This window comes from Lissotriton vulgaris, chromosome 2_1 (assembly GCF_964263255.1).
Source record: "Lissotriton vulgaris chromosome 2_1, aLisVul1.2, whole genome shotgun sequence".
NCBI lineage: Eukaryota > Metazoa > Chordata > Amphibia > Caudata > Salamandridae > Lissotriton > Lissotriton vulgaris.
This window is the reverse complement of record NC_141687.1, coordinates 595,041,368-595,069,238: the sequence shown is the minus strand read 5'-3', so window position 1 is coordinate 595,069,238 and position 27,871 is coordinate 595,041,368. Positions and strand designations below refer to the sequence as shown.

Below are 27,871 nucleotides of genomic sequence, written 5' to 3'. Positions count from 1 at the left end.
CCACACACACACCCACCCAGAGCCACACACACACACACACCCACCCAGAGCCACACACACACACACACACACACCCAGAGCCACACACACACACACACCCAGAGCCACACAAACACCCAGAGCCACACACACACACACACACACCCAGAGCCACACACACACACCCAGAGCCACACATACCCACCCAGAGCCACACACCCCCCCCCAGAGCCACACACATCCACCCAGAGCCACACACATCCACCCAGAGCCACACACACACTCAGGGGGCAGGGAAGCAAGCACAGCGAGAGGGCAGGGAAGCAAGCACAGCGAGGGGGCAGGGAAGCAAGCACAGCGAGGGGGCAGGGAAGCAAGCACAGCGAGGGGGCAGGAAAGCAAGCACAGCCAGGTGGCAGGGAAGCAAGCACAGCCAGGTGGCAGGGAAGCAAGCACAGCCAGGTTGCAGGGGAGCAAGCACAGCCAGGTTGCAGGGGAGCAAGCACAGCCAGGGAAGGGGAACCAGGGGGCGGGGGAGCAAGCACAGCCAGGGGCGGGGAAGCAAGCACAGCCAGTGGGCAGGGAAGCGAGCACGGGCAGGGGGCAGGGAAGCAAGCACAGCCAGGGGGGGAGGAAGCAAGCACAGCCATGTTTCCAGTGTTTGGCTATTCTGAACAAACCATTGGTGGACTCCCAACCGGCAACCATCCTCAGCTATATTTCCAGCGGTCGATAAGGTGGGAGTTAAATTAGCTCCCCTGCACCATGTGACTCCAGGCATCAACCCACCCAATCTCCTTGCTGGCCCTGGTACCTTGAAACACTAAGAGATGCTATGTCTGTGCTCTACAAATAGGAATTAATAATAAATTACGGTTGTTTTGTGTGCATACCTATAATCGACGAGTGATAGAAGGGGGGGCAGAGCTTAGTGTATTTCCAACTGTCTATGCATAGGTTACCTCTGTGTCTCTGCCCTATACACCTGGTACCAACGAGCAGTGTCTATGCCAACCAGCGGTGCTCCAGGCACGGTCAGCTGTCCCACTAGAGGAAACATTCTGAAACACATCACCATTACAGATTATGGAAATAAAACTGAACAAAGAGTCTGGGGAAGTGGCAGCTGAGGAGTGTGGGGTGGGGGGGGGTGTGGGGGTATCTGAAGGCTGTTCAGCCCAATGGGTGTTGGCCCCTGCCTAACAGAGAGGCTTCAGAGGAAAATGGTGAATGGTAGAATGAGGACAATCAAGGCGCCAAAAAGCCGTAGGAATGTTTAATTCGCAGCATCACATTTTCGGACTTGAAACATTATCACTTCCTTCCCTTTTATTTCACTCGCTCGGCTTCTTTCTTATCCCTGGGATTTTCTGTCACTGTTTTTAGTCTTTCGCACCCCCCTTCTTTCGCCCTTTTGCGTTTTTTGTCTCTTGTTCTACGTCAAAGTCTGATAAGGGAAAAATAAGAGAACAGGTCCCCAAATCTGAGCACCAGGGGAACCTCACTGTTAAACACGGGCTCAAATTAGGTCCGGATGACAAGGTACTACGAGAAACTCACACTGCCTTCCTCAACCCCAGATGTCTCATTCGTGCCCCTCACAACCACCCTCAACGGGAACTCACCCTGTGACTGAGTTCAGAGCATGTACGAGGCTCATGCTGCGTGAAAGAAATGCAGAAAAACACAGCTTGAAAAAAGTAAATATTCCTAGGAAATGCAACGTAAGATAAAACGTGAAATGCAGCAGGGATTGCATCAGACAGGATTACCTTTCCGCAATAAAGTTCACGACATGACTATAAGCCCGACTTGTAAATAGACTTTTAATCACGGAGTTGAGACCCAGCGTCCCCCCTCCCTCCCCGTGTGAATCAGTGGAGGGGCAGGCACTGCGAAAGCGCAGACACACCGTGTGCCCCTCCTCACACAAGCTGGACGGACTCCCTGCCTGGAGCTGGTTCCCTCCCTCCCTGGGCAAAGGTAACGGTGCTCCGCCCTTACAGACAGCTCTGAGTGCCAGCCAATGAGGAGAGGGGCCCCCTCCCTGGTGCCTCTATGACCTGCCGAGCCCACTCCGAGCACAGGAGCTGTGCCTCGTACCCTCGCCCGCCGCCATGCGCGCTGCACTCACCTGTAAGTATCAGCCCGCCCAGAGGGGGTTAATACTGTATAATACTGTGGCTCCCAACATGTGTATGTGTAGGTGTGTTTGCACGCGGGATTTGCATCACTTTAGGATGGTTCATGGTTTTAACGACATCTGCCTCTGGCCAAAAGAGGCAAAGATGTGATCCTGGCTCAGCGGAATCCGCTGTTCATCCTTCCGAGGAGGACACCGGCGCATAGGAAGACAGTGACAAAGGGAAAAGAGAAGGATAGAAAGCAGTATCCAGGGAAGAAAGAAGGATGAAGAAAAGGAAAGGAAAACAGTTAACATTGAGAAGCAGGGATGAATAGAAGGCTAGGAATATAATGACAAGGGGGTAGAGAAAGATAAAACAACAGTGAGAAAGATAACAACGAGAAAGAGAAGGACAGGAAGGAAGGAGGAAGGGGGAGCAAATGAAAAAAAAATAAAGGTAGAAAAGGGAGGTAGAGAAGGATAGAGAAATTGGGACCAAGAGAGAAAGCAGGGATGAAGAAGCACCTGTAAGAATGGGATAAAAAGACAGGAATTTTGGGTGATGGAAGAACTAGGCACAAGGTGCGCTCAGGATCACACGGCGTTGGTATTTAGCAACTATGGCATTTGTCAGGGCCACCCCTGAGTTGTGTAACCAAGACCTTTTTATATTACTAAAATGATTTGTCTAACATGTTTACTGTTAGGGGTATGCAGCCAGCCCCCTACATGCATTGACCTGCTGTTGTGTCATCCACTTGTTCACACCCACTGCAGCACACGGACAGGAGCATCGGCTCAGCCGATACAGCCATTGGCAAAATTCACTGTGTGACCCGCTCTGCTCTGTCACAAAAATGCTCCTTATGCTGAGCCAGTGATGGCAAACACCGCGTGGGCAATGTCTGAACACCGCACCGCCCATCCCTCGAGAGATGCCTGTGAGCCATGAAGACAAAAAAAACAGGTGGTGATCTAACTTGTGAGGCACACAGGGGCATCTGAGCCACGAAACCCAGGAACAAACGAAAACGAAATATTGCACTGAGGGTTTTCATTGGCACCCTCCCATCAACCTAATATCAGCATCCAGCGCCATAAAACCTCTGTGAGCGCAGGCGCTATAATAAAAGCAACGGTAGATAGTTTACACGGATAAAGACGGATGGATACACAGAATAGACAGAAAGTCTAGAGGTCTTACTGCTATACTGGGCCGCTCGTCTCTTCTCACAAAACCACCACCGAAATCGCCATTGTCGATGATAGTTTCAGCAGAGAGGCCAAGCACTGAATGAGCAGAGTGTAGGTGATTGCACAGATCTCAGCTGAGGCAGTGATACTAGCTGGACATAGCGGGCACTGACATAGGGCTTCTGTTTCCAACAGGGCCGAAGGGTGTGCTTTCTCACATTCAGACACATTTTATAGTTGTGCGGTAATGGTGCAAATGCGTGGCACCCTGCTGCCATATATTTTGTTAACAGATTTTGAGCGATGCGGTATGTCTGATTGCAAGGCTGACTTGTAAATCACAGAAATACTCTGACAATTCACCAGTAGCAAATGGCAGATGGTACAAATGTGATCCTGTAGGTGCCACACAGGTGTACCTCAACAAATGCGACCCACCACACCCTTAAAGGAGACCTCAGATCCTTGGTACACTAAGTTTAAACCAGACAACTCGTACTCAAAAGACAGATGTGTTCAGTGCAGGTGCCTAGAAGCACCAGCGGCATCTTGCTGAACGCAGAGCCCAACGTGAGAAAATGACATTTCTCGACGTCCACCGGGATGGTCCCCGCTGCTCACGGGGTCCGTATGTGGCAGTTTCTACTTCCTGGTTGGCAGAAACCACCATTTGCAAAAAAAAAAACAGCATGCCTTCAGCGATTTGTAAACACACCTCCGGTCTGTAGTTTATGACAGATTTTGTCGGACTTTGATTTGTAAAGTGCTCGTCAGTGTCTCCTGCTGCTTCACAGAGGAGCCATGGGCGTTCTTCCTCTGGGGTGCCTCAGGAAACACCACCACCCGTCTATACTTTCCACGAATCCTTCAGAGGAGCTGACAGTGCTGGGCTTTTCCCATGCTAAAAGAGACGCAAGGGGGCGGCGCCACTATTGTTATTTCTGCAAAAAGGCCGCAGGCCATGCCCAGCGCTGTACCTCACTAGTCCCACTGCTCAAGCTTCACCTCCATGGTACCAATGGACTGAGTAAGCTTCACCCGCCGAAGCTTGCATGGTTTCACTGTACCATATCGTGAATACCATGGTTCTTCATGTGAGGCCTCTCAAGGTCTGGTACCGGTGACAATTGTTTTAATTATTCATGAGCCTTGGGTACCTACCACCAGTACCAGGGGGAAATGGTGTTCATACCCTACCCCCTTATATATAATATATATATAACTTCAGAACACAGGGACTAAATACCAGAGTCTTTTAATTACGGCTAAAATATGTTTCCTCCAAGTTGCAACCAGCCAATGAGCTTTCTCCATACTGTTGGACCAGTACCTCTATCGAGATACCAAAAAGACAGATGGAAGAAAAAGCTCTGTTGAACAATCTGAGGATCCATTTAAAAAACATTTATGGTACCACCAGAGTACAGCTGGAACAACAGTCCAGATATACCTATTGTTTAACCTATTCAAGACCACCCCAAGCACCTTTTGACATTTTAGCTCACTCGAAAATAGCTGAATGGATATACACCAAAGTACGAAAAGAACGCTTTCTGACTAAAGTTCTAACTTTCAGACAAATTATTTACATTTAGTGTTGTTCCGTTCAGCTTTTTTTTCTGTACTTGAGAGAACATTTTCCCTTGGGAGTTAAGATAGAAAAACACTTTTTCTTGGCCCCGAATGGTGGGTCGGCACAAACCTTTCCAGGAAGGAGCTAATATGAATGAACTTTGTTTGGACAGTTTTGTGCGGATTCACAAAAGACTCTGCCCTAACTATAATAACTATGGTGGCGGCTACCACTGTGTATTGGCTGCTATTCACCTTCAAGACCCCCAAGAATAGCCTAAGCAGGAGCAGCGCCAGGGAGCTAGGTACTACAGTGGTGCCCGAATTGACATCCACGCTGGTACTTCTGCAAGTACAAGGCAGGTATGGTGAGCCTTCAGGGTAAGCATTGCTAAATGTATTCGCTGATAATTCTGCATGTACAAGGCAGGACTACTTCCGGTGCGGTGAGTCTGCACGGGAAGTAGTGCAAAATGTATTTGTCAGTGACGTGTAGTTATTCGGGCTGTTGTTCCAAGACCACTATCCTTCTAAATTCAAAAGGAGGGGGGGGGGGGGGGGTTGTGGCATTACAGCAAAAGCTACCGACTTTGGAGCTTGGTAATCAGGTTCGAGCGTCGGTTCAACATCCTGTGATTCTGAGCAAAACACTTACGGGCCTATTTACAAACCCCTTGTGCAACCGGAACTACTCCTGCCTTCCAAAAATGAAGATGTCTTTGCGTAACGTAACTAGTGCTCATGTAAATAAAGCGCTCCAAAACATTCAGGACGAGTTAGCGCTAAAACTGAAACAAAAAAAACAACAAAAAATACGGCTTGCGCTTTCCCCTCGCCCCTGCGCCCCCATCCGCCCCCTATTTGCTGCAGCATTTTCAGGTAAACACGAGCCCACGAGACCTGCTTTCCCATCCCATTCCATACAACCCTGTCAACTCTAACGCGTCTGGAAAATACAAACCGAACTTAAATCCTAAACCAAACACATCTGGGATATTGGGTCAAGAGGTTACGAAGAAACGAAAGAAAGGCGGGAAAGGGAGGCGGTGACTCACGCGCGCTTCTGTCACTGCTCACATATGTGGCTGCACCTGCACGCTGACTCACTGGGCTCAGACGTCTGGGAAGCCCAAACACTTGTTTGCACAGCGGCCGAAACTTATACCGAGGCACACAGTAGGCTTTATGAAGGCATCTATAATAATGTGTACACTAACACAAAACAGGTCAGCGCCAGCGAGCCACGAGCCACCGCCACACATGGAGCGTGCCTGCACGGCCATCCCGCCTGCACGGCCATCGGCTCGGACGAGGCGAGCAAAACTACGGGAGGTTTCATTCGAGTTTATCAACAACAACAATAGTTCACCGGGTCCGAAAAGAAATGTTAAAAAGAATAAATGCACTATTGACGGAAGCTGTTTGACTGTAACATGTCCGCCAAAAAAGCATCCCCACTGAAAAAGGAAATCTACCCTCTTACGTGAGCGGTGCAGCTTTCAAAACTACAGAGGAGTCGCTCTTGAAGCTATGGCGAGAGGGTCTCCAACTCGGACCCAATGCTTACGGGGGGCTGCGCGATGCACAATGCTATCCAGGGCTCTGAGTGGACCGGGTCTCGAACCCGTAGTAATTAAAAACGGACTATTATCATTATGTCTTTAACAGCAATGTAAACAAGAAACAGGGGGGCAGAGGCTCCGGTAGACGCTGCTTGGAAAGCACAGCGTCCTGTAGGGATTCGGGGGCGTGCTCTCCCCTTCCCATTGGCTGGAAGGTAAAATTCCAGCCAATGGGAAGAGGAGAGGGCTTGACTTAAAAAAAAGACACGGAAACGCCCCCGAATCGCGTCAAGGCGGGCCCTGAACTCAGTGACGCTCCTCTCCTCCAATGGCTGGCCAGCATTTACGAGGCCAGCCAATTGAGAAGAGGGGCGTGTTCAGGCACCATACTACTAACAAAAGATTTCGGCTCCGCCCACCCACTGCTTACGCAGTGGGACGGTAGCCGAAACCTAAAAAGGAGAGACGTGGCTCAACTATCCTAGGGGACTGAGCACTCAAATACAGTGGAAAACCAAAAGACTCCCCTAGAATGTGACACACATCTGCCGCTTCTCATGCATACATATAGTGAACCTCTCACTTACACTTACTCATCATACCATAGGAGCATTGAAGAAAGTTCTTTTAGAATTGAACACCCCCTAAAATAAAAATACCTAGGGTTCAGATATAGCGCTTACAAATATATAATTTTATTAAAGAAAGACGGTTGTCAATGTTTAAAAAGCAGAAGGAGCCATTCTAAGGGCAAAATAATTTAGCACCAATGTTGACCCTTATCATACAATGATTGACAATACATAACAAGTGTACAGTAGTATTATTACAGCTATTTCCTAAACAAACATGTACAGTGTATTTCATAGAAAAAAAACATACATAAGAATCAATTTACAAAAGGAAACCCTATAGACACAGAAATGGGTTCTGTTGTCTGAATGGATCCAACACTATTATATTGGAGGGAAACCTGGTATGAGCCCTGCTCTTATCCTCAGGTTCCTCCCAGTTGGATTCCTTGTAAATATAAATTGTGTTGACGAGTTTCAGTGGTGACAAAGAGGATAACCGACCACCTTCTTCAGGACTCAACAAATATGGGAATTTACTCTTCCATCACTTTCTCTTTACAACCAGCAAAATCTTCTCCAATGGTACACTTATGTTCACTTGCTAAAAATTTAAGTAAGAACTCCTTATTCCAACTCTGTGGCTTATGTAAAGAGCACCAACTCAGATAATTTCACCTTCACCCTTGTTCCAAAGCCTTTAAATTTTTCTTGGCTGCCGGATAGGCTTACTCACTGACACTCTTAATTGGCTTTATTTGACCCTGCGCCTCAAGGAGCGTGGTTTCCAGGAGATCCTATTGTGCTAGATCTTCCTGTCAAAAGTTTGTCCGCCTCATCTGTCAAGGGTCCCCCTCGAGAGAGGAGGATGTTCGTCCACAGGAGCAAAGATGAATGTCCCACACACTTCCAGACAACAACTACCAAAGCGAGAAGGTATAACTTCGCTATAAGGCAGCTGCTACCAAAAAGTGTGGGGGGAATTTTCCCAGGGAGTATACCACTCTCCCCCAGCCAGGTGACGTAGCTGCAGTCTTGATGGCAGGAGACTGGAAAATAAATATACAACAATACTAACCTCACCAGTACTTTACAGGGCTGATATACAAGTGTTCAACATACCATTCCACTTACCTCACAGGCGAGTGACAGGGCTTTAAGCTAGAAGTCCAGGCAAGAACCAGGAGATACAGCAGAGAACCTGAGGGGCAACTAGCAAGGAAATCTCCAAAGTAGAATGCACCAATTCCCTTCCTACTCATAAACTGAAGACAGAGCAGGACTGGGGTCCACAAGTGCAGCTGATAACACTAGTATCACTTATAGAGCTAAAGACAAAGTGATACAGAAATTCTCACTTCCAGCGCATAAACTAAAGACAGCGTGGAGCGAGTAACAAACATATAACACAGACAATCCCCTCTTCCAGCTCATAAGCTTAAGACAGAACGGAGGAAGGGAGCAAACAACATAAAACACGGACAATAGACACACCCCGTCTGACTAGAAACTGAAGAGCAGAACGGAGTGGGCGTACCTACAACAAGACGCGTTAGACCAGACACACTCCACTCGTAAACTCAAGACGGAGTAGAGCGCAAACACAAACATACACAAAAACTCCTTCGATCACAAGAATGACCGCGGAGTCTAAACACTGTGATAAATTGCCAGTTCGGAACTGACACCAAAGAGGAGAGAAAGGCAGGTGGGGAATCCAGGCGGAAGGGGACGCTAGGCACCGGGGAAGGGCGTGCCGAGAAGAGAAAAGGTAACGGAGCAGGGCGGGAGGAAAAACAGCAGGCAGGACACAGAACAGGAACAGAAAATACCGTGACCCAAAGGCATAAATCTCAGGAGCTGGAAAAGAGCACAAACGGGATCAATAGGAATCAGCAGGATCTCAGAACACTACGGGAACCTCACGGAGCAGGACGCTGAGTAGAGGGGGCGTGGTCACTAACCAAACAGTAAGCCAAGCAATGATTCGCGGGTGAGCTTCCCTTTTCAGCTACCTAGGGAGCGTCTCAAAATACCATGACTACTCAGTAAGAGGTTTTAGGGAAAGGTACAAAAGTCTCACAGGGACACAAGAAGGTTTGTATAACTGAGCATTCTACACAGCCCTGTGGAATCCATATTGAACACTTATGAATGAGGTCAAATCCGACCACCCCTAACATCATCGAGGTCAAATAAAAACATGTACTTAAAAAAACAGCTATACGTCTCTGCGGGTCAGGGGTGTGTTCAATTCTAAAAAAACTTTCTTCAATGCTCCTTTGATCACAAATTGAACTTCCTCTGCCAAGGGATCATTGAACAGCTGGGCTGAAGATTCTGTGTGTAGTGACCTTGCAATGACAGCAAAGTGCTCCTGAGCCTAAACCTCGAAATGCTTGTTTATTTATAATGAAAAGCATCCGTGTCCTTGAGCCGAGACCTTAGGTGGCCCATAATGTTGTGATTATATTGATAGCAGTGTCGCCTTGTGGATGAACATAAATAACAACCTTTGCACAATTTGTGTTGAGGTCTTGTATGTGATGTTCAAGGAGTCGTGATAATGTTCTCACTACGTGGAATCTGTGAGCGGGGTGGGTTAAGAGAAACTTATCTGCCATTGTCAAGCTATCACATGTGTGTCAAATGTCCTAGTCTGAAAGAGAAGGAAACTTAGGTAATGTGTAAATGGCGAAAAATGGCAGCTCTTATACCCGGGCCTGACTAGGACACATGACAGTCTGTCCAAGTCCCAGTTTAAGTTCCAGATGAAGTTTTTCAAGGTACTTCATCCAGTGCATGTCTACTTAGTTTTGCAACTGCTTCTGACATGGGACTAATATCTATCAACTATCACCAGCATACTCAATATGAAATTGTGAGTCTGTTCCCATCCTTATTTCATGGCCTAGGAAAGCTGAAGACAATGAAGGTGCAACTTCACATCAACAAAGAAATCCAGCCTGTGGCACAGCGGCACCGAAGAATAACATTTCACTTGCAAGAAGAGGTTGAATAATACCTGGAAACACTGTTGAAGCACGACATTATGGAGTGCTCACCTGGTCCCACACCATGGGTGTCTCCCACAGTGGTAGTACCAAAAAAGGACAGTAAAGGAGCAGTGCGCATTTGTGTGTATATGCGCCAGGCTAACAAAGCAATCAAGAGAGAAAGACATCCGGGTCCCACATGGCAAACATGATTATGCAGATAAATGGAGCCAAATTCTTCTCCTTTCTTTACCTGAACAAGGGATACCATCAACTCAAATTAGAAGATAACTGTATGTACATTACCACTTTCTCAACCTATATCTGTTTGTTAAGATACAAAAGGTAGAGATTTGGAGTGGCATTTGCTGCAGGAATATTTTGAGATGTTATACATAGAATAGCTCAACCTATGACACATGCTATTAATTATAGTGATGACATACTGGTACTTAGGACATCACAGAAAGTGCATGATAAAGGTCATAAACAAGTTTGCTAGTTACTTTCAAATGCAGATCTCACTCTAAATGTGGAAAACTGTGAATTTCACAAAACCAAACTCAAGTTGTTGGGGCTCATATAATCTGATGGGAGAATGACTCCAGAGCAGCAGCAGCCTGTGGAGGTAAGAGTGGTTGGGCATTAGGGCCGGATATGGTGGGGGGATTTCAACAGACGACCACGAGGGAAAATTTTAAAAATAATTAATGTTCCCCCATTGTCGTCTAATGAAATCCCCACCGCTCATACATGCATGGGCCGTGGCTGCTCCTTGCTCCCTATGCAGATAACGTACAATCCCTGTCACCCACCAAACCCAACAAGATATCACTGTGCTATGATCCTTCTTGGGCATTGCCAGCTGTTGTTAAAGGTACATCTGTGACTTTGCTACAGAGAGTGCTCAATGAGGGACCTGACTAAATGAAATGCCCAGTTCTTATGTTCCTCTGAATGTGACCAAATCTTCATCAGGATAAAGCGTGCAATTGGAAATGAAACTGAGATGGCTTACTTTGATTGTAAATTACATCTTCAGTTAACTGTTAATGCAAGCCTGGTGGGGCTGATAGCAATCCTTGCTCAGCATATTGGACATCCACATGCTCAGAGACAGATTGGGCGTACGCTAGTCTAAGTCTATTTTCCTCAGAACGTGCCTATTCTCAGCCAGAGAAGGAAAGTCTGGCCGTGGCGAGGGCCTGTAAACACTTTCATGTATTTCTTTACAGCAAGCATTTCACAATTGTTACAGACCACCAAGCACTGCTCACTATATTCACAAACCCAAAAGTCAAGATGCCCCCTCACATCGAGAGGTGAGGGTTGCATTTACAAGAGTACTACTATACAATTGTGCATAAGCCAGGCAAGAATCAACCTTTTACAGATTACTTCTCATGAGTACCATTACATCAGCCTGGCTCACCAACAAAAACAGCTGAAAAGAACATCAACTTCATTGTAAGTTCCTGCAAGCCAGCGGTTTTATCGATTGAAGAGATCATTGCTGCTACAAATGCAGATAAGGAAATGCTTGCTCTTAAGGACATAATTTCAGTGCAGTCATGGAGACAATTTGTTCAACCTCTGAGTAATGATGTTGAATTTCAAAGTGTGCAGGATGAACTCTGTCACTAAAGAAGGAATGGTGTTAAAAGGCTCAAGGATCATCATACCCGATCTCTCCTACAGCAAGCCATTGAATTCACTTACTAAGCACATCGTGGCATTGCTGCCACCAAAAGAGCCCAGAGTATTCAAGTGTGGTTCCCACACCTGGATGAGAGAGTTGAGAGGTAACTAAAGGCGTGCTAATGATCTAATTGCCTTTCCTCAAAAGTGAACCAGCATCCATTAACCATGTCTGATCTTCCTGCACATGCGTGAGATAAAGTGCCCATTGACTTTTATGGGCCTCTGTTGAAAAGTCATCGTCTCATGGTAGTCATTGAAAAGTATTCTGGTGGAGGAAATGTCATCAACAACACATGACATGGTCATTGAGTGGCTGGATGACATTTGTGCAGCATGGGGCAATCCAGACATTCTTAAATCTCACCGTTCGATAGTGAGGAGTTTAAGGAGTTTCTAACTAGACTCAAGCATCCAAAAAGTGCCCCCTTGTGGCACCAAGCTAACAGTGCTGTGGACCGATTTATAAGCACACTAAAGGGAGTGATGTAATGTGCATCAATGGAGGGAATTGAGCTGAGTCAGACCTTATTTCAAGCCCTCCATGCCCATCGTTACACTCCTCACTCCACCACCAGATTGAATCCTGCCACCCTGCTGTTTGGAAGAGTTATAAGAAACAAACTACCACAGTGGAGCACTGACCAAACTCTGAATGTTGACGAGGTTTGTGCTACTGACACTTTTTGAAAACGTCATTAGACGACGTATGCTGATCAGTGTCGGCAAACTCAGGAGATCATCTTAGACGAAGGTGACTAGGTTATTGCAAAACAAAAACAGACACGGAAAAAAGATCCTCTGTTTGCTGCTGAGCCTATGAGAGTTGTGATGCACAAGGACCAAATGATAAAGGTGCAATGTCCTGGGAAATCTGTCTCAAGGGATTTGCCACATTTCCGACATCTTTCTCGACATTCATCATCCCCAATTATCACAGATGAGGCTGTCCCACCTAGCTGTCTAGATCAAACATTAGCTCCTGTACCCTCAGTGCCCACTCAGTGTTCTGCTCAACTGCCTCATACCACACTATCTGGCCGAGCAGTGCAAGCACCTAGATGAATTATCAAAGAACTATAATGCTGCTGTTGTTTATAACTTTTTATTGAACAAGGTGGGAGATATAGTGTCTTATGACTATAAGCGCTAGCACCCTACCGCTCTGGTGCGGAGTAATTAAAAGAATTACGTAACTATTTGGGAGGTGTTAAGGTGTGGTTATTAATGGTCATGAAATAATGAGAGGTACAGTTGAACGCTGTATGCTGATAAATAAAGATGTCGGCTACTAGCTCCATGTATCACATGTTCATTTTGCATGCTCCAGGACTGGCGAGGACTTGACAAGGGTGAAGGAGGATATATTTGCAACTGTACATTCAATGCATAGTTGCACTGGTTGGAATTGGTGGTCAAATGAGGAGTGAGGTGGGACTTTCTCAAAGACAAACACAAATCCAGCTCTGACCTGTGTCCTGTGCTGTAAGCAATGCTAAGTTTTTTTGTTTAGAGTGTGCATAAACTTCTCAGTCTCCACACCAGCCTGAGGCCATCTATGTGTGACTTGACTGTGTCAATCAATCAATCAATATTTGTTAAGCCCTACTAATCACCCACAAGGATATCCAGGTTCCAGGTTGCTGGGCTCAGCCGTAAAGCCAGGTCTTGAGTATCTTCCTGAATTCCACCAGTGAGTATGATGTCCAGTGATGGAATGGAAGGCTGTTCCAGGACTTTGGGGCATGGTAAGAGAAGAATGGCCGCTGCTGTTACTTCGGTAGATGTGTGGTGTCTGTGTGAAGGAGGCGGGTCTCTGGAGAGTTGGTGGAACTTCCGGCGGTGGTAGATGTATGCTGGTCCTAGGTCATGACCAGTATACATGTACAGAGCCCCTAGGTCATGAAGGGCTCTGTAGACTTGTATCAATATCTTGAATTGGCATGTTTTCTGGACCGGGAGCCATTGGATGTTCCTAAGGTATGGGGTACTGTGGGTCTGTTTGGGCAGGTTGAGGATGAGTCTTGCTGCTGTGTTCTGTATCATCTGAAGTCCCCTCATGAGTTCGGTTGTGGTTCCGGCTTACAGTGCGTTGCTGTAGTCCAGCTGGCTGGTGACTAGGGCTTGAGTGACTGTTTCCCTCAGACCGATGGGGAGTAATTTGAAGATTCTTCAGATCATACATAGAGTGTGGAAGCAGGTGGACGAAACTACGTTAATCTTTTATTTCATGGTGAGTTTGCTGTCAGGGTTGATGCAGAGGCTGCGGTCATGGTCTGTTGGTGTGGGAGTGGGTCTGAGTTTAGCGGGCTACCATGTGTCGCTTCAAAGGGAGACGCTGTTGCCAAAGATCTGGAGTTTTGTCTTGTCGGTGTTAAGCTTTAGACAGTTGGCCTTCATCCAGCCAGTGACATTCTTCAAGCAGTTGTGGAACTTGGACTTTGTGGTGAAGGGGTCTGTTGAGAGCGAGCGGATGAGTTGGGTGTGGTCGGAATAGGATATGATGTTGAGATTGTGCTTTCTGATCACTTTGGCTAAGGGTGTCATGTAGGTGTTGAAGAGGTTGGGGCTGAAGGATGAACCATTAAGGATGCCGCAATTGGTGCTCTTAGGTTTAGAGGTGAAGGAAGTAAGGCAGATTCTCTGAGTTCATTCTGTGAGGAGCAATGTGATCCATCTGAAGGCGTCTCCCTGAATCCTGATGTGGTGCAGTCTCTTGATGAGTGTCTGGTGGGATACAGTGTTGAATGCTGCGGAGAGGTCAAGGAGGATTAGGGCTGCCAAATCTCTCCTTTCAAGGAGGGTGCATATATTGACACTGGCGACAAAATAGGCAGTCTTGGTGCTGTGGTTGGCATGGAACCTGGATTGAGTAGCATAGAACAGGATGTTTCTCTGTAGGTGTTCAGTGAGCTGATAGTTAATGGCCTTCTTGAGGATTTTGGCTGTGGTAGGGAGCAGGAAAACAGGGCAGTAGTTTTGGAGTTTGCTGGGGTTTGCAGATGGTTTTTTGAGGCGTGGTCTAACTTCTGTGTGTTTTCATGCATTGGGAAAGGTGACTTTGGTGATGGATGCACTGAGGATGGTGGTGAGTTGGTGGCTGATATCCTTGCCTCTGAGGTTGAAAAGGCAGTGGAGGCAGGGATCCATGGGTGCTCCAGATTGGATGGAGTTCATGATGGCTGTGGTGTTCTGTATGGTGAGCTGTTCCAATGTGGTGAGCGGCTGGTATGGGTAGCCTCCCTTCGGAGTGAGGAGGCTGTGAAGGTCAGTGTGTTTGGGCTCAAAGTTCCTGTTGATTGTGGATATCTTGTTGTGGAAATGGTTCACAAGAGCGTCGCAGAGTTCCTGTGAAGGATGGATCATGTTCTCTATGGCTGTTGATTTACAAAAGGGGGTGGTGATGAACAGAGTGTCTGAATTGAGCAGACCACTCTTACCCAGTCCAAAGATCAGGGCTTGATCCATCACCGTTATTTATCTCACTGCCCCATCCCAGCTCAGAACCTGGCTATATGCAAATCAGTCTGTCCCTGGCCCCGTGCATCATGGGAACAGGGCAGACTAAACTACCAAGCCAATTCTTTACCAGAAAGGAGCCAAGCTACCGGGGACCGGTTTCTGGCATTTCAGCCTCTTCGGCCCGGCTTGCTTGAATCCTGATGGAGCAGTGAGAAAGGGACTCATGTCTGAGTATACCCTGCCACACCTATAGTGGCCAAAATCGATTTACAAAAGGGGGTGGTGATGAACAGAGTGTCTGAATTGAGCAGACCACTCTTACCCAGTCCAAAGATCAGGGCTTGATCCATCACCGTTATTTATCTCACTGCCCCATCCCAGCTCAGAACCTGGCTATATGCAAATCAGTCTGTCCCTGGCCCAGTGCATCATGGGAACAGGGCAGACTAAACTACCAAGCCAATTCTTTACCAGAAAGGAGCCAAGCTACCGGGGACCGGTTTCTGGCATTTCAGCCTCTTCGGCCCGGCTTGCTTGAATCCTGATGGAGCAGTGAGAAAGGGACTCATGTCTGAGTATACCCTGCCACACCTATAGTGGCCAAAATCGATTTACAAAAGGGGGTGGTGATGAACAGAGTGTCTGAATTGAGCAGACCACTCTTACCCAGTCCAAAGATCAGGGCTTGATCCATCACCGTTATTTATCTCACTGCCCCATCCCAGCTCAGAACCTGGCTATATGCAAATCAGTCTGTCCCTGGCCCAGTGCATCATGGGAACAGGGCAGACTAAACTACCAAGCCAATTCTTTACCAGAAAGGAGCCAAGCTACCGGGGACCGGTTTCTGGCATTTCAGCCTCTTCGGCCCGGCTTGCTTGAATCCTGATGGAGCAGTGAGAAAGGGACTCATGTCTGAGTATACCCTGCCACACCTATAGTGGCCAAAATCGATTTACAAAAGGGGGTGGTGCAGTGAGCTAAAAAACGGTGTTGGATCTAGCCCTGATCTCTTGACTGGGTGAGAGTATTCTGTTTAATTCAGAGACTCTGTCCCTCACCACCCCTTGTTGTAAATATTTTTGTCCACCCTAAGCGTGGAAGGGTATGCTCAGATGTGAGTCCCTTGCTCATTGCACCATCAGGATTCAAGCAAGCCGGGCCGAAGAGGCTGAAATGCCAGAAACCGGTCCCCGGTAGCTTGTTTCCTTCCCAGTGTAAGAATTGGCTTTTGTAGTTTGGTTTGCCCTGTTCCCATCATGCACTGGGACAGGAACAGACTAATTTGCATACAGCCAGGTTCTGAAACTGGGATGGTGCAGTGAGCTAAAAAACGGTGTTGGATCTAGCCCTGATCTCTTGACTGGGTGAGAGTATTCTGTTTAATTCAGAGACTCTGTCCCTCACCACCCCTTGTTGTAAATATTTTTGTCCACCCTAAGCGTGGAAGGGTATGCTCAGATGTGAGTCCCTTGCTCATTGCACCATCAGGATTCAAGCAAGCCGGGCCGAAGAGGCTGAAATGCCAGAAACCGGTCCCCGGTAGCTTGTTTCCTTCCCAGTGTAAGAATTGGCTTTTGTAGTTTGGTTTGCCCTGTTCCCATCATGCACTGGGACAGGAACAGACTAATTTGCATACAGCCAGGTTCTGAAACTGGGATGGTGCAGTGAGCTAAAAAACGGTGTTGGATCTAGCCCTGATCTCTTGACTGGGTGACAGTATTCTGTTTAATTCAGAGACTCTGTCCCTCACCACCCCTTGTTGTAAATATTTTTGTCCACCCTAAGCGTGGAAGGGTATGCTCAGATGTGAGTCCCTTGCTCATTGCACCATCAGGATTCAAGCAAGCCGGGCCGAAGAGGCTGAAATGCCAGAAACCGGTCCCCGGTAGCTTGTTTCCTTCCCAGTGTAAGAATTGGCTTTTGTAGTTTGGTTTGCCCTGTTCCCATCATGCACTGGGACAGGAACAGACTAATTTGCATACAGCCAGGTTCTGAAACTGGGATGGTGCAGTGAGCTAAAAAACGGTGTTGGATCTAGCCCTGATCTCTTGACTGGGTGAGAGTATTCTGTTTAATTCAGAGACTCTGTCCCTCACCACCCCTTGTTGTAAATATTTTTGTCCACCCTAAGCGTGGAAGGGTATGCTCAGATGTGAGTCCCTTGCTCATTGCACCATCAGGATTCAAGCAAGCCGGGCCGAAGAGGCTGAAATGCCAGAAACCGGTCCCCGGTAGCTTGTTTCCTTCCCAGTGTAAGAATTGGCTTTTGTAGTTTGGTTTGCCCTGTTCCCATCATGCACTGGGACAGGAACAGACTAATTTGCATACAGCCAGGTTCTGAAACTGGGATGGTGCAGTGAGCTAAAAAACGGTGTTGGATCTAGCCCTGATCTCTTGACTGGGTGAGAGTATTCTGTTTAATTCAGAGACTCTGTCCCTCACCACCCCTTGTTGTAAATATCTCTATGGCTGTTGAGCAGGAGAACTCTCTGATGATGCTGAAGAGTCCCTTGGTGAGGTTGGCGCTTGCTTTGATGTGGTTGTTAGGGTGTCTTTTTTCACATCTTTGAGTCATTGGTGGTAGTTGTTGAGTGCTAACTTGAAGGTGTCTCAGACTGTCATGTCTCTGCTGGTGTGTTATCTTCTCTTCAGTTGTTTGCAGCTGCGTTTCAATGTCCTGAGTTGGTGTGTACCTGCTGACTTGTTATGTTATGTTATGTTATGTTATTTTGTGCCTTTTATAGCGCTCGGCTACTCAAAAGAGTGTCCCGGCGCTTTATTGACAACCTAAAAAAGACAAACACAACACTTAGATTAAAAGAAACAGAGTTAACAGAATACAAAGCTCTAGGAAGCAAAAAGCCAAGTTTTCAGGCCCTTCCTGAAAGCCAACAAATTTGGGGTGCAATGTAGTGCCAGGAGCAAGGAGTTCCAGAGCTGTGGGGCCCGAAGCATAAAAGAACGACCTCCCATACGAGCCTTCCTCACACGAGGAACGATGGCAAGGGACAGCAACTCTGACCTCAGAGATCGGGAAGGACGATAGGAGACGAGCCTCTTCTGAAGGTATTTAGCCCCTGTGGCATAGAAGGCCTTGTGTGCAAGAGCTAAGGCTTTGAAAACTATCCGCTGTCGGATAGGCAGCCAATGGAGCGACCGCAACAACTTGTCCAGGTAAGTTCAGTGCCATGGCTGTATTTGATCCCGTCACTGGCCGTGAAGATTGGGTCAGGTGTGCATTCTGCTCTGTGTGGGGTCTGGACAAGCTGGGTGAGGCTGATATTGCTTATACATTCCAGGAGGTTGGCGGGGTTTGTGTATTTGTGGTCATCCTGGTGGAAGTTGAGGTCTCTGAGGAAGATGTAGGACTTGGACTTAATGGCCAGAGGGACGATAAAGTCAGTAATGGTGTCGCAGAAGCCTGTGTGTGGTCCTGGGATCTATAGGCGAGGGTGCCTCTGATGGTTTTTCTGTCACCGGTGTGGGGTTGGAAGATGAGGGGTTCCATGATCTATATGGTGTTTTCTACGGTGGTGCCACAGCAGATTGTTTCCTGGTGGATAATGGCAATGCCCCCTCCTTTGTTTTTGTTATGTTATGTTATGTTATCTTTTTGATTAAGCGCAACAGCTGCCCCAGCAACGAGGCGTCCCGGCGCTGAAGAACCACAGAAGCTATACTAAAGAAGGAAAGGGAAGGAAGAGAGGGAATCTTAAGAAGAGGGGAACAGATGGGTCTTAATAGCCTTCCGGAAGGCAGACAGATTTTCCAAGGAAAAAATGTTTAGTGGCAAGGAGTTCCAGAGCTTAGCTCTCGGTGTGGTCTCAGTGTGTCATTTTGTAGCCACTGGGCATTGCGGTTGCGATGTCTAGGTGGCGGAGGGGTTGAGTCATGTCTCTGTGATGAAAATCACGTTGGGGGGCGAAGGTGGAGATGGCGTTCCAGACTTCGGTGGCATGTTTGCAGAGGGATTGGGCATTGAGCAGGAGGCATCGGAGTGGTACTGAGGTGGTCGTGGTTGGTGAAGTGGGAGTGGCATGGGTTTCTGTGAGGGTGGGAGGCCCTGCTTTGCAGGTGAAATGACAAACTTCAGCCCGTGCAGGTAAGAGCGGTGGGGCCGGGTTGGAAGAGATTCGACAGACAACCACGAGAACAAATATGTTTTCCTTCGCCATCGTCTGTCAAAATCCCCCCAAAATGACTACTGAAGAATCAGACAGAGTAACAGGCTATACCGCAGCAAAAATGCACAGGTGCAAAGGAAGCAGTCGGGTGGCAGGGGGAGCAAAAGAGTAAAACAAAAGATCAGGCACCAATGCGAGTGGACAAAACTGGAAGCAAATGGAGGTAGCAAGAGGAAGGAGACACAAGGTCCTGTGTCTGATCTTTAGTGACGTGAGGTTGTCAGATACCTCTTGGCTTTGAATCAGAGGGCTTTTGCCCATTCAAGTTTTTATAATGTATGCTTGTTTGTAGTGTTTCAGCTGGAGAACATGCGGTATATGAGAGAGAAGAGGATCACCAGGTGACAGAGTCTTGGGAGGAGACCCTGTGAAGTTAAAGCCAGCTCATGGCTCACTTAGTTTAAAGTCATTAGAGACTTTCTGGCTTACAGAGTGTGGCGCGATTGTTATTACATGGCGGATTTCTGTGAACCCAGGCGAGTTGCCTGAAGCACACAACGCAGGCAGTCATCTTTTTCAGGAGCTACCTGTATATTGCATAAGGACAGTAGAGACCGTTGAAACATTCTTCTGTTTCTTCGGGAGCCTCGGACCCTGAATCGATTGCAAGACTTGGTGATAGGACTTGTAAGGGGAGATTTACTATATTTCATGTAGCACGCTGCAGCAGCCACAAATGCTGCACTGCGTGAAAAGGAGAAAAGATGAGAGCACCCAATTTACTAAAATAATGCACTCTCCTCCCCTCTCCCTTGCGCCGGCGCTGAAACCTGTGTTTCATGGTGCGAGGGTGTCTGCGCGAGTCTATCATTCATTTTGTACTGGAAGGGAACCCCTTCCAGTACAAAATACTATTCTTAGACTAACCAGCATTTTTTTCCCACATTGTATGTGTGCTGTACAGTGCAGCACACATGCAAAGTCGGAAAAGGAAGGAGAAATTAAAGCATTTCTCCTTCCCTGCGCCTACTTTAAAAGGGTGCAGTTTTCTCATGCTAAACCCTGACTACTTTGTTTAGTAAATTGAGAATCCTTGGGTGGTGCATGGGAACGCCCAAGCTCCACCCATGGTATGCCCCCTCGGCAGTAAGTAATGAAAAGCAATATTATTTAGATGGGCTAACATATAGATGTTTTTTACCCTGGTGGTAAGGGGCAGAAAAAACTGCAAATGCCCACCCCTCCATGGGAGATGACTTTTTTGTTTTTTATATTGGAGAGGTGGGAGGGATAATGTTAGCCTCTGTGTCTTCAATGAAATCCTATTCTCTTATCATGTTAATCTGAGACTGCAATTTCATCACAAGACCGGAGGCTGCCATTATGCATGTTGAAAGCCCTTCAACACTGCCTCTGACATTTACTCAATCAGTCCAAAATAATGTTTTGCAAACGTACCCACATGTGACTGATCAGCCACTTTCAAAAAGCTTTATAGTTTCTCACTAGACCAACAATCTTTACTTGTCATTGCAGCTCCTAAAGCATGAGCTTTAAACCTTTCCACATTTACTCCTGCTTGTTCCATTGCAATTTTCACCCATCTCAAAATTGTGACAGTACTTACCTCCTTTAACGGTCTCACGAAAGAGATCTACAATTGATGTTCACTATTCCATCTGTTCATCAGTACTGTACACTCATGGTCCTTCAAACAATCCATCCACACACAATTTTACACATTCTTCAAATTTTCAATGAAACCCTGAGGTGGACATAGTTATCAATTCAATTCAATTCACTTTATTCGATTGCTTTTTAAGACAATCATAAAAATGCATTAAAAAGACAATTCAGACAAAAGATATGATAGAAATATCATATACTGGGCCTATATACAATAAAATTTAACAATGCAAGCAATCATAATATTGAGTTCCATAATTAAAATATGATACTTTTCCTGTGGCTACATACTTTTTTTTATCATTCTCTCCCAGATTAAAAAAATAACACTCCATCTGTGTAATTGTCCTGTTACTTACTTCCAGACATTAAGTATCTGACACCCTTTTACATGACATTAAACATAAAAGCGTGGCCAACTTGTCGGAAAGATCCTGAATAATCAAATTCTTGTTCACTGGCCATGCCAGAAATAACTTCAAAACCAAATTCACATCCCAAAAAATGTTGTACCTTTCTTTCGGAGGCCTATTAGGTCTCATGATCTTCAAAATTCTACAAGCTAAAACATTACTTCCTACTGAACTTCCTCCAACTGACACATAACTTGCAGGGATTGCTGATCTATAACAATTTACTGTCCGATAACTTAAACCCTTTTCAAACTGTTCACCTAAAAGATGTACAACCTCTACCACAGATCCTTCCATGGAATCCAGACTCCTTTCCAAGCAGTGTCCTGTACCACGCGCTTGGCCGACCAAGGCAGCCGGCGGAACCCCCGTGAACGACAGCAACCGACCCATAGACGGGACTTGTGGAAACGGCAGCCCGCTATGTTTTTGAAAACTGTCGGTGGAACCCCTAACCAGAAACCCGGCTTTTTCTAATCACGAGCTACAAGAACACTTTATGCATTAATTTTGGACCGACCTGTGACGCAAGGAGTAAAAAAACCAGGAAGTGCAGGATCGCTTACAAACCTACGTCCCATCGGATGCCCAGCGGTCTCATTTCAAGAAGTGACAAGATAACTGACAGTATAACCGAAAGGAAGATTTTTACTTCTTATCTCTGCCCAACATACTACCCTGGCCCTGACGAAGGTGTAGCCTTACTGGCTTTCCACCGAAACGCGCGTCGGCATGTTGTCCCAGGAATACGGCAACCCTCTCCAAGTACATCAGGACCCGTATTAAGACCATCTTCCTGGAAGAAAAAGAAAAAAAACCCCGCGTTAGACAACTAAATTAAGATCCACTGTTGTCTGCACCAGGACTAGAGAAATGGATAAATGAGAGTTGAATGTTTCCCCCATAGTTAGGATAATCCCTGTGTGAATGAGTGTGGTAGTTTGTATGAAGTGTGGGCAGATCTTAATCTGAAAAAAACATTTTGTTTTTGTTTTTGTGTTTTTTGAACAATCAGTGAATATATAAATTTTTACATGTATGTCATTTGGATATATCTAGAAAGAGAAAAATAATAAAAAAATATGTATTTTTTCACAACATGTTGTTGAATCTGTTTGGAATGACCTAATTTTGTCCTGTGCAGCCTCAGCCGCTGGGCTAATCACCCCCTTTCTTTATCAAAATAGGATCCTCTAGCTGGGACCTCTATAAATAAGTGGCAGGGTACCTTCTATTGTTCTCTATACAGTGGTTTTCTCCCCCCTTGGCCTGCCTATATATCTCTAAGAAACCCTACGGGGAGCCCCCTTCTATTGTTGTTGTCCTTTCCAAGCACCAACAAACCTAAATGTTCCACATTCCTCTGTATTTTCACCTGGTACCTGGGGCCCAAGAGTCCTCAAGCAATTCAGCAGTCTCATGTGAAATCCTTTGGAACGCTCTAGGATATTCTCTCTTTCATTTGACAACAGATCCCCTCTTCTATAATCAGCAAGGGAATCTTGCACGCCAACTTCAAAACAACTCAAAACTGCTGGGAACCATGCCTGTGATACCCAAAAAGGAGTCACCAGTACTATCTGATACCTCTCTTTCCTTACCTTCAGAAGAACCCGCTGAATCATCGTAAAAGGAGGGAATGCATACCTCCTGATACCTGTCCACTTCTGCTGAAAAGCTTCTATCTCTGTTGCACCTGGATCTGGTAACCAACTGAAATAATTTTGAATCTGAAATGTCAGCCTGGATGCAAAAAGAACCACCTCCAAAGGACCGAAAATCTGATCTTTTCTCTTGAAGAACACTTTTTCCAATCTCTGTAAACTTTCACATGTCTTGGATTCCAATCTGCTACCAAATTGTTTTCCCCAGGAAGATATTCCAACATACTCCTATTTTGGGCTCTAGATAAAACAGCCACAATTTACTTCTCAGTGTCCAACAGACCCCAGGATCTTCTTATTCCCAAGTGGTTTATGTAAGAATGTAAGACATTGCCAAAGTATTGTCAATTTTCGTCAATACCTTCTGTCCCTGTTATACATTCCTGAAACTCCTCAAGGTGAACAGTCCTGCTGTGAACTCTAACCAGTTTGTATGAAGGGTCTTCTTAAAACCTGACCAAGCACCACCTGTCTCCTGCCCTCCCACCTGAGCTCCACATCCAGCTAAACTGGGATACGTCTGCAGAACAAATTCTGACAGACAGCCAAAAATTGCTCCCCATTCCATGCTTCCGGATTGTTCATCCACCAACTCCAATCCTCTTTCACCTCTTGATTGAAAACAATATTGTTGCCACAGTACAGACCTTTACTAAATGCCTCTACCCTCACGCTCTGCAAAGCTCTGTAATGCAAAGGTCCTGGGAAATTTGCTTGGATTGATGAAGAAAACAACCTCATTATCCTTGCCAAAGCTCTCAAATTCAAACTGTCCCTTCTTAGTACACGTGAAACCTCTTTCTTTATTCATTTTCTTTTTTGGAAACAACAGCCTTTCACAATTGTGCCTATTTTGAAACCTAAGAACTCCATACTCGACGGAGACGGAATCATAACGGATTTTTCCTCATTTATTAAAAACTAAGAGGCCTATTGTCCACTTCAATTGCGTTACCAGCTCCTCCATATTCTGTGACATCAAAGTAGGTTGTCTTAATAAACAATCATATGATAAACCAATTTATCTCAAATATGCTACCACAGCATGCATTACCTTTGTAAAGTGCTGTGGAGCCGAAGACAGTCTAAAAGGAAGGCTTAAAAACTAGTATATCTTAGTCCTCAATCTTAACCTAAGGAATCTATGACTTTTCTTCTCCATTGGCACAGTAAATTAGGAGTCCCTCAGATCCACTCTTGATAACCAATCTTTTGTTTGACGCATATCCCTTAAACAGATAGATCCCTTCCATCTTAAAATGCCTGTAAACTAAAGACTGATTCAACGTTATTAATTTATTGCCGGCCTCCGTACTTTCTCCTTCTTCTCTACTAGACATAATGTGCTCACAATACCCTTTAAATACTCCTCTACTAGTCGTATTGAACCCTTCTGTACAATGCCTCTGCCTCCAAATCTGCTACCTTCATTTTTTCCTAACATAAACTTAATTCTTTTGTTTTTTCCCAGAAATGTTGCCTTGAAAAACTCTATCTCGAACTCTTGGACATTTTCAAATCCCACGGGTCTTTTGTTATATGCCTCCATTCATTTAAAAACATTCTCAAATGATACCCTACTGTTCTTTGGGAAAAACCGATAATAATCGCAATACTCACTGCAGGACCCTAAATAAATAAATAACACTACCCCCAGACATCAGAGCCCAACCCAACCTTCTATCATTCCGCAGAGCACTTAAAACTTGGCTGTTCCCCTGAGGTCCACCTACATCTGGTTTTATGTCATTAGCGCTGGGACGCTCACGGGCAGCCATGCGCTCCACAAATCAGTAAAATAAAAGAAATAATTAAAATAAAATAAATAAATAAAAGGACCCTGAAGTCAACTGACCGCTTCTCTAGTTACTCCTGGCTCTTCCAGGCCAGCCTCTTTGTGGAATTGACCTGTTGAACCCTGGAAGCCTCTTCGAGCTCCTCTGTAGATGGAATTTTATTGGGACCTTTGTTATCCACAGCCAACATAAAATCCCAGTTTTCTGGCCTGTCCAAATACACTACCATAAACGTTTCTCATACTATTCTGTGCTTTGCCTGATGCTGTAAATGTTGCTTAATGCTTCCTCAAACTCTTCACATGCCCTCTCAAAAGAGCAATCCATTGGCATCCTCACTAGCTTCTTTACTAGCCATCTTCCCCAACATGGGATTAATCGTCATTAGAATAGTTTTCCTCTGCTCGGCCAACAGGCCTTCATTGGCATTTCCTGAAAATGCCATGGTTCTTTGGCTCCAAACTCATAATAGCGCCACATCAACCGGCTCATCATTCAAATGTGCTTCCTCAGCCATATCCATAATTTTTGCTAATGGACCCAAAACATCCAGAAGCCGATCTTGGCATTGCTTCAATGATCGTTGAAGACCCTTGCGTGGATCTCTCCCCATCTTAAACAGATAGGTAATAATGTCCGGGTCTAGGTTACGTGTATAACACATTTTATTCTCTATCTGTGGCCTAGAGCACTATGCTTTTATAATATTCCTTTCCTCCCTCTCCAGGAGCTTTCTTATCCACTCCTTTATGAACTTGCTGACATGGTCCAATGACTACCAAACAGCACTCCTTGGATGACGTATATTGTAGGGACTGAACATCACTTCCCACAAAAGATATTTTAACACTGCTTTAGAGAATGAACTAACATCACCGATAATGTCATCATTTAAATATTCATCTTGATTAATATCCAAAATGTATTCATCATACATTTTCTCTTTTCCTTGCATGATGTTATCATCATTCTCCATCATAAGTTCTTCATCAGACAAACCCTGCGTGCTGCTAAGAACACCTTTTCTATGCATGCTGCGATGGGCACCCACCTTTGCCATGGAGTTCAATCCATATTTCTTGTTTTTTTCCAAATGCTTAGTTTTCCTATGCTTCTTACCTTGTTTGTTTACTTTTTTTTTACCTTCGTCCTCAGACACAGACCAAAAATCCTCTTCTGACCTTTCATCCTTTCTTTTCCTGACCATCACCAGCTCCACAACTTCCTTCACAGAAACCTTAACCTCAATATGAATCAACCTTCTCAAACTCTCCTCGCTAACCCTACCTTCCACCACATTCTGGTGCATACTATTTCCTTCTGAGGACATATTCTTGATAGGAAATGCTGGCCAAAATCCGCAACTAAATAACAAAAAACTGACAAACAGCTGATGACTGACACCAAATTCCTACTTAATAAACGTTTTCCCCTGCTTTCTCTAAGGATTACGCAGTACTCTCCTCAGCTGACTGAGAATGTTCCTTCTGTAATGTAAAAACAGTATTAGCTGATTCCCGGCATCATATGGCCCTATGTTACTGTGTAATAGAGCTCAAACCAAGATGGCTGCCGTGATTACTCAACACCACAGTGAGCAATCATAGGGCACTCTCAGTCCAGACAGTGAGTGTGTGTACGAACTTCTAAACCGTCACTCCACATATCAGTTATAATAAGAAATGCAGGTACTTTAGCACCTACCGACCACAGCTCCCCTTATAGAAGTCCTCTTAAGCTCACGCAGCAACTTGCGCTATCAGCCGACCTATCCACTAATCATCATGCTGCCTACCTGTTTTTAGACGTGAAATAGCCTACCTCCAATGGCCTAACGGAGTGTGGCTACATGGGTCTACACACAAAAAAAAAACTATATGCCTTGCTCAAAAAGACAGCGATGTTTCTTAACAAATACCTTTACCAGACTAAATATTTATTTATTTTTAAAAGACCTCGTAATGCAATGATAAAATCAAAGCCTAACTACATGCTCTGCTTCTGTAAATTAGAAACATTTAGTACTACAAATATGTCCCCCACAATCTTACATTCCTGTTAAACTTAATCCAATTAACTATAGAGTCATAAGACAATAGGTCTGAACAGGAGCAGCAATTAAAAGAGGTGGAGAGTTCTGCACCAGTGACATTTATTGATTGTTAAGTTTTCAGTTCTGGATTGTTCTTTGTTGGGAAAGTTCTTTAAAGGTGCTGCAGGGAATAACAAATAAAACGTTATGCATAATGGTAACCTCCGGTCTTGTAATGAAATCTTCTGACTGATCTTCCTGTTGCTATGATTATTCCTAAAAAGCTCACCCTTCCTTCTGCTATATCTCCCTGTTACACGTACTTCCTGAAAATGTGGCAGCACCACCAACCGTTAAGGACTTCTTTGAATTTTCTAAATCCTTTTTTATTTGTTTTTAGACCCCGAATCTCGTCATTATGTCTCACCTACGCAGCGCGCATGCACTGATTAGGAGAGACCTTTAGTAATCGGTTTGCTTTTTCGCCCAAAAACCTGCATGCGTTGCATTGATTTGAATGGCAACGGGTGCTCGTTTGGCGATTCCCTTGCGGGAGCGAGCGGCACCATGTGTTGGCAATTATCAAGCTCGCTCCTGCAAGGTAAACACTGTGTATTCCTGCTGCAGATCTTCGTACAGTGACTGTTGCCTTTATGATGACGAGCACCCACTTGACCAGTCGCCGGGGCTTGCTTCATCCTACCTTTTATTATTTTCGAAGTTCAGTAGCCAGCTTGCTGCTGCAACCCTTCACAACCTTCACATGGCTCTCAAGTTACCATCTTTTGCATACTTGTTTTTTTTTTTACTTTTAGTGCGAGGCGCGCATGCTTGTTTTACTTTATTTTCATTTTCGGGGCTGATTTTCTTTTGTTTTTGAAGTTACAGGAGTATCCGGGGGTTCCCCCTGAAAATCCTTTGTGTCCGATTTGGCAGCAGACTCTTGGCGCCAAGGTGCCGTGTTTTTTTGCAGAGGGCACTTGCCTTTGTGAC

At 45.6% G+C, this 27,871-nt stretch overlaps 1 protein-coding gene across 1 annotated transcript in view; it reads right to left on the bottom strand.

Moving 5' to 3' along the window:
- The window catches only part of HCRTR1 (hypocretin receptor 1), a 201,675-nt gene extending 175,499 nt beyond the window's left edge, over positions 1–26,176 (bottom strand). The window contains exon 1 of the mRNA XM_086954116.1: positions 25,718–26,176. Coding sequence (XP_086810242.1) covers positions 25,718–26,176 — 459 coding nt within the window. The remainder of the gene's footprint in view (positions 1–25,717) is intronic.
- Positions 26,177–27,871: the final 1,695 nt, after the last annotated feature.